At 33.7% G+C, this 6622-nt stretch overlaps 1 protein-coding gene across 5 annotated transcripts in view; it reads right to left on the bottom strand.

The window, feature by feature from the left end:
* The window catches only part of LOC107692805 (podocan-like), a 22176-nt gene extending 17045 nt beyond the window's left edge, over positions 1–5131 (bottom strand). The window contains exons 1-2 of one of the 5 annotated variants that reach the window (XM_016492001.1): positions 4993–5131; positions 2151–2522 (exon numbers count right to left, since the gene is read on the bottom strand). In XM_016492001.1, the coding sequence (XP_016347487.1) occupies positions 2151–2423 (273 nt within the window). In that variant the 5' untranslated portion in view covers positions 2424–2522; positions 4993–5131. Of the gene's footprint in view, positions 1–479; positions 517–2150; positions 2677–4992 lie in introns of those variants that run through there. The other 4 variants (XM_016492005.1, XM_016492006.1, XM_016492007.1 and 1 more) reach the window with 4 other exon arrangements.
* Positions 5132–6622: the final 1491 nt, after the last annotated feature.

The raw sequence follows: 6622 nt of genomic DNA, 5'->3' as shown, positions 1-6622 counted from the left end.
TAACCCAGCGCTGGGTTATATTTAACCCAGCATTTTTTAGAGTGTAAGACATATTATTGGCAGGTATGTGACAACTGATATTTGTCATTTTATGTAAATATCTGCTATACTGATATATCTCATTGATTTACATCACAAGCTATCAGAATTTCATCTTACTTGTCCCTATTTTACCCAGCACTGGGTTGTATTTAACCCAGCATTTTTTAGAGTGTGTAAATATCAGTATCTGCACCAAATTGGGTATTTTTGCTCTGAATACTTTTTTCCCCCCTCCATATTCTCACTATATTATGAGACATAAAAGCATGATGGATCAAATGATACTCAAAAAAAAAACACATATGCAAACTTTTCTTTCAGATATTTTGTCTAAAGATTTGATAAACTGTTCCATTGCAATAAATTAAATTTTTCGGATTATTATATCATATGTCAGGCTAAAGGGTTGAAGAGATAGTCCGTCATCATTTACTCACCTTCATGTTGTTCCAAACCCTTACAACTTTCTTTCTTCTGTGAAACACAAATGGAGAAGTTTAGCAGAACGTCCCGTCTGCTGTTTTCTATACAATAATAAAAGTTACATGAATGGGAATGGATGCTTTCAAGTTCCAAAAGGACAAAAAAGCACCATAAAAGTTGTTCATCAAGTCTTCTGGAGCTATAAAATAATTGAGTCTGCTTTCCAATCTTAATTGCATTTCCATATTCAAACTAGTGCATCATTATCAGTTATCAGACTGTCAATTATTTTTTAAATTAATTATGTAAATTACAAAAGCGTTTGATTGAGTTGAAGTTTAAATTGCTAAAACAGCAGAAGGATCCCTTAATACAGAATTTTTGTGATTAATTACATAAAGTTTGTTTTTAATTACATGTAAATTTTTAACTAAGCAGACCTTTTTATACAAAGCAACTTATAAATGATAAAACATCACAAAGTATGATAATTAGTGTGTTTATTATTAATCACCCTAAATTAAACCACTAAATTGAAAGGCCTACAATACAAGCACCCATCATATTTTCTCAGTGAACACTGATATGATTTTCATCTGTTTATCACAAAAGCTATCATATGGCATCTGAAGAACTGAAATATAGTGCACCAGTCGTATGAACTGTTATTGTGCATTTTATTGTCTTTTTTGAAATTCAACAGCCTTGGAATGAAAAATAATCTTGACATTCTGCAGTCTGTCTTCATTTGTATTTCTTAAAACAAAGCAAGCATACAGGTTGGAAATAACATGAGGGGCATTTTTAGGTGATCTATCCCTTTAATGTGTTGGAAAAATATATTAATTAGTTTTTAAATGTATATATTTACACACACACACACACACACACACACACACATATATATATATATACTACGAGTCAAAAGTTTGGAATTATTTCAATTTTTTAAATGTTTTTGAAAGATGTCTCCTCTGCTCACCAAGGGTGCAATTTTTTGAAAAAAAGAAAAGAAAAAAAATACAGTAAAAACAGTAATACTGTCAAATATAATTACAATTTAAAATAACAGTTTTTGATTTTAAAATATCCAAACAAAATTATTATTTATTTATTTATTTAGCAAGAGATTGAACAGACATTTATAATGTAAAAAAAGTTTTCTATTCTATTTCATTCAAATCAATGTTGCTCCTTGATAATATAATAATCAGAAACGTTTCTTAAGCAGCAAATCAGCATATTTCTGAAGGATCATGTGACACCGAAGACTGGAGTAATGATGCTGAAAATTCAGCTTTGTACCACAAGAATAAATTACATTTTAAAATGTATTCAAATAGAAAAAAAGTTATTTTGAATTGCAATAGTATTTCACAATATTACAGTTTTTACTGTATTTTTGTTCAAATAAATACAGCCATGCTGAGCATAAGAGACCTTTGAAAAACATAAAAAAAATCATTTTAAAATTTGTTTTTAAATGAGTGACATTTTTGATTTATGAATAAATTAATCAGTTGAAGAGGAGCAGACCTCCCAACTCTAACATCCCAAGCATTTCAGATGCTTACGGCTCAGTTGATGATCTCTGTCAGATTTGATCACCAAATAAACAAGAAGCAAAATATTCAGGAAAAGTGTGCATGGGGAAGCAATCAGAATCTGCAAACAAACCCACACACCTGCAGGGACAGCTGACGGGTCTGTTCGGATAAATCCTGTGGGAATTCAGTGAGACTGACTCCATTACAGTCCACCGCTCCCTCCTCGCTGCAGCTGCATTTCTCCGGACAAGATATCTGCAGCTCCACATTTTTCACTGTTCCGGGTGGGTCCTCCGCCTCTCCATCCTCCTCATCCAGCTTTAGGTCTGTTGTTTCCGCCTGACCTCGAACCAGAGTCCAGCCCAGCAGAACCAAACACAGCAGCTCCAGCAGGCCGCGCCGCTGACCCATCGCTTCCGGGCCTCAGTGCTTTCCCTCGGGCCAAACCAGATCTGAAAACCCTCGCCCCACTCTGAATGGTTTTTACAGATCCAGCTAGACACTTGTGACCTGTGATTCAAAAGAATTGATGCTTTCTGGATTCACTAAGTGACTTTTCTGTAAGAGTATTTATATGCTAAAAAAATAAGGAATAAAAGGACAAACGTTTTCCAAAACGAAAGGAAAAAACACAAATAACATCTCAAAATGTGCGAAGAAAGTAAAATCTGCAAAGTCAGAGTTCTCTATATGAATATTTTACATCAGATATATCCAAGAACAAATCAGAATTCAATTTATATGTTTATATTCTTATTTTCAGTCAAAAATGTACTCTCTGCACCTTCTGAGCAATATAATTTTCCAGGTTTGTTTGCCATATGTTGGCCAGAAGTGACAGTTTAACGTTAAAACACATTAATAATGATTTTTGTTTTCTTATAAACATGCAGCTTTTCTCTTCACAAGACATTAACTGATGGACTGGAGTGGTGTGGATTGTTGTGATCTTTTTATCAGCTGTTTTCTGACGGCACCCATTCACTGCAGAGGATCCATTGGTGAGCAAGTGATGCAAGCATAAATTTCTCTAAATCCAATCCCCCTGAAGAAACAAACTGCATCTTGGATGGCCTGAAGGCACAAAATAATGTTCTTTTTAGCAACATCATATGACCCCTTTAATTTCTCAGAGAAGAGTATTTGTTTGTATATCTACATTTTAAATTGGGTTGATACAGGACAGTTTCATTGTGTGATTATATCTGGACATTAGCGAACAGCCATATACAACAGCAATTACTGTTGCGCTCCATATGATAATGTGGTTTATTCACCACAGCTCTGGGTTCATCCAGCACGTGAAAACACAATTTTCTCCAACGTGTTCATACAAACCCCAGCATTCCACGCTTGAAGCCCAGTTTCCCAAAGTCCTACTAAGAAATTGGAAGGAAAATGAATTGGGAAAAAATTCTGGAATGAGTTCCAACAATCACAAACAGGTGTCTAACATAAACACGGTTCAGGTCGCCGCGAGAGCTGGAAGAGCTCGACTGAAGTGGGCGCTTGGGGAAAAACCCACGAAAAATCTCAGTCTAATAACCAGTGAGGAAAGAATATTCTTACAGCAGCTCCGGTGTTATTTTAGTATTATTATCTTTTGTAACTGATCAGTCTTACAGTTTTCTTAAAAATGGCAATTAAAATTCTGAAAAAAAATCTATCTATCTATCTATGGCTTTCTCTAGCCAACATAAAGTTTGTTCATAAAAATTATTTCAATGTTTCAGGTTTATATAACAATAGCAACACTGCTCTAAACCCCTCATGACCATCATTTGTTTACAACATCTTAGTCAAACAGCATAGTTGTAACTGTAGTACCAAACCGCAACCATTAACTAAAACCAAGGGAAACGATAGCTTGATGTGAACATCGGTCGAACTGGACCTTAAAATCTGACAGGAATGTTATTCCAGTAACAACAAGGATGTTGACCCAGGAACATGTTCTACTTGGCACAATCATATTTAGCATACTGAAATATCAATTTCAGTGACTCATCACATGCATAGGAGGCAGTTTATATACAGTGAGGTCCAAAAGAGATCATAATAAATTAAAACAAGGAAATATGGTGCTGTAAAACGCACTCCATAAAGAACCTTTAACATCCATAGAATCTTTACATTTCACAAAAAGTTCTTTATAGTGGAAAAAAGTTAGGTTACACTTTATTTTAAGGTGTCCTTTTTACAGTGCAATTATAGATTTAAGTATTGAGTAATATTAATTAACTACATGTACTTACTATATGATTAGGGTTAGGATTAGCGTTTGGTTTAGGGTTACTTGCATGTAATTATGCTTCATTTATTGTTATTATAATAGTAAGTACATGTAACATGAGTAACAAGGACACCAAAAAATAAAGTGTTACCAAAAGTTCTTTAGATTTTTTAAATGTTCTTCGTACAAACATTTATTTTTTCACTAAAAGGTTCTTGGGGGAACCATCACCCTTTATTTTTAGGATTGTGAATAACAAATAATTGATCATAAAGATGACCCTGAAGCTCTTTTGAACATCTCAAATCATGCTGGACAACATGATCAAGCAAAAGAGACACCTAAGACGTTCTCAAAATCACTCAAACTATTATCAATTTGTTAAGAAAAGTTTAAAAAGAATACAAAAGGAAGCTTTTTAATAAACGTTTAGAGCATATTTAATGCTCAAATTCTTTGCCAAACAATAAAAGTCTAATATTGATGCATAAAATGTTCTAAACAGACCATCTGTTCACGTTTTCCATAAAGTTCACTGTTATGTAACACTGACTGTAACTCAAGAACATCATCCTCAGGTCAGCTACTAAAACATATGGTACTATGAAAAACACATGAGTCTAGATAACCTCTAACACACCTGTTTAACATCAAAAACAACTGGAATCAGTTCACATGCTCTGGGAAAACTGAATGGATCGTGAGGGAAACAACATGTATGCGAAGTATAAAAGTATAAATTCATACCTCCGCTTCTTCTGAAAGTATCCAACAGAGTTAAAGCCACAGTCCAGCGTACGAAAGCTTCCTAAAACAGCGCAAACACATCATAAGACCAGCAGCGCTGGACAGACACGGTCAGCCGGATTACCTCCCAGATGTGTGAAGAGCCAGAGAGGGAGAGAACGCAGAAGAGAAAAGAGGGACTTCTGTTCCTCTTGAAAACAATCTTTTCCATGATTGTAGTTAAAATATGAAGCTGGTATGGTTTTTTTTTTTCTTATTCTGGGAAGCATACAGTAATTTTGCACACACTGTAAGTAGCTGGTTGAGAAATGTTCTCACTTTACTCTATAAACAATATTATAAGTTTGACATTCACATTAAGAAAGTTCCTGAGCCTTTAGGAAACAAATAGGTCAACCCAGAGGAACATGTGGTTTTTATTTGTCTCTTGGGTTTGAACTGCATCACTTATCATACGCATGCATCTGTAGATCTCGGTAAATCCAACTGCATGCTGTTGTTTTTATTCATCGCCAACTGAAAATTCACTGTTATTTGTAAAATGTGCATTAAAGTTGAACTTGGCATTATTGTATGGATATGATATGCCATCTAAATGTTAGCATGTCTAAAAGTTCATCTTTGAACATTCATTTTCAGCAGATATACACTACCAGTCAAAAGTTTTTGAACAGTAAGATTTTTAATGTTTTTTAAAGAATTCTGTTCACCAAGCCTGCATTTATTTGATCCAAAAATACAGCAAAAGCAGTAATATTGTAATTTTTTTTCATATTTAAAATAACTGTTTTCTATTTGAATATATTTTAAAATGTAATTTTTTCCTGTGATCAAACCTAAAAATTTCAGCATCATTACTCCAGTCTTCGGTCACATTATTATTATTATTAATTTCAATATTTAAAACAGCTGAGTAAATTTTTTTTTTCCAGGATTCTTTGATGAATAGAAAGATCCAAAGATCAGCATTTATCTGAAATAAAAAGCTTTTGTAACATTATACACTATACTATTCAAAAGCTTGGAGTCATTATATTTTTTTTGCAGAAACCTGAAAAAAATCTACTCTGCTGTTTTCAATATAATAATAATAATAATAAATGTTTTTGAGCAGCAAATCAGCATATTACTAGTGATTTCTGAAGGATCATGTGACTGGAGTAATGATGCTAAAAATTCAGCTTTGAAATCACAGGAATAAATTACATTTTAAAATATATTCAAATAGAAAACAGTTCTTTTAAATAACAAAGATATTTCAGAATTTTGCTGTTTTTGCTGTACTTTGCCTCTAAGGTTAAGATGAAAGAATTAACTGAAAATGTTCTCAGCCTCAGGCCGTCCAAGATGTAGATGAGTTCGCTTCTTCATCAGATTTGGAGAAATGTAGCATTCCATTACTTGCTCACCAATGGATGTGAATGGGTGCCGTCAGAATGAGAGTCCAAACAGCTGATAAAAAAAATCACAATAATCCACAAGTAATCCACACCACTCCAGTCCATCAGTTAATGTCTTGTGAAGAGAAAAGCTGCGTGTTTGTAAGAAACAAGTCCATCATTAAGATGTTTTTAACCTCAAACCTTTGCTTTCGGGCTAAAATATGAGCCCATACAGTATAATCTATAAT

The sequence above is a fragment of the Sinocyclocheilus anshuiensis genome, unplaced genomic scaffold (genome assembly GCF_001515605.1).
Source record: "Sinocyclocheilus anshuiensis isolate Anshui unplaced genomic scaffold, SAMN03320099.WGS_v1.1 scaffold871, whole genome shotgun sequence".
Classification (NCBI taxonomy): Eukaryota; Metazoa; Chordata; class Actinopteri; order Cypriniformes; family Cyprinidae; genus Sinocyclocheilus; species Sinocyclocheilus anshuiensis.
Note: the sequence above shows the minus strand (reverse complement) of the source record. Positions and strands in the feature narration are given on the sequence as shown.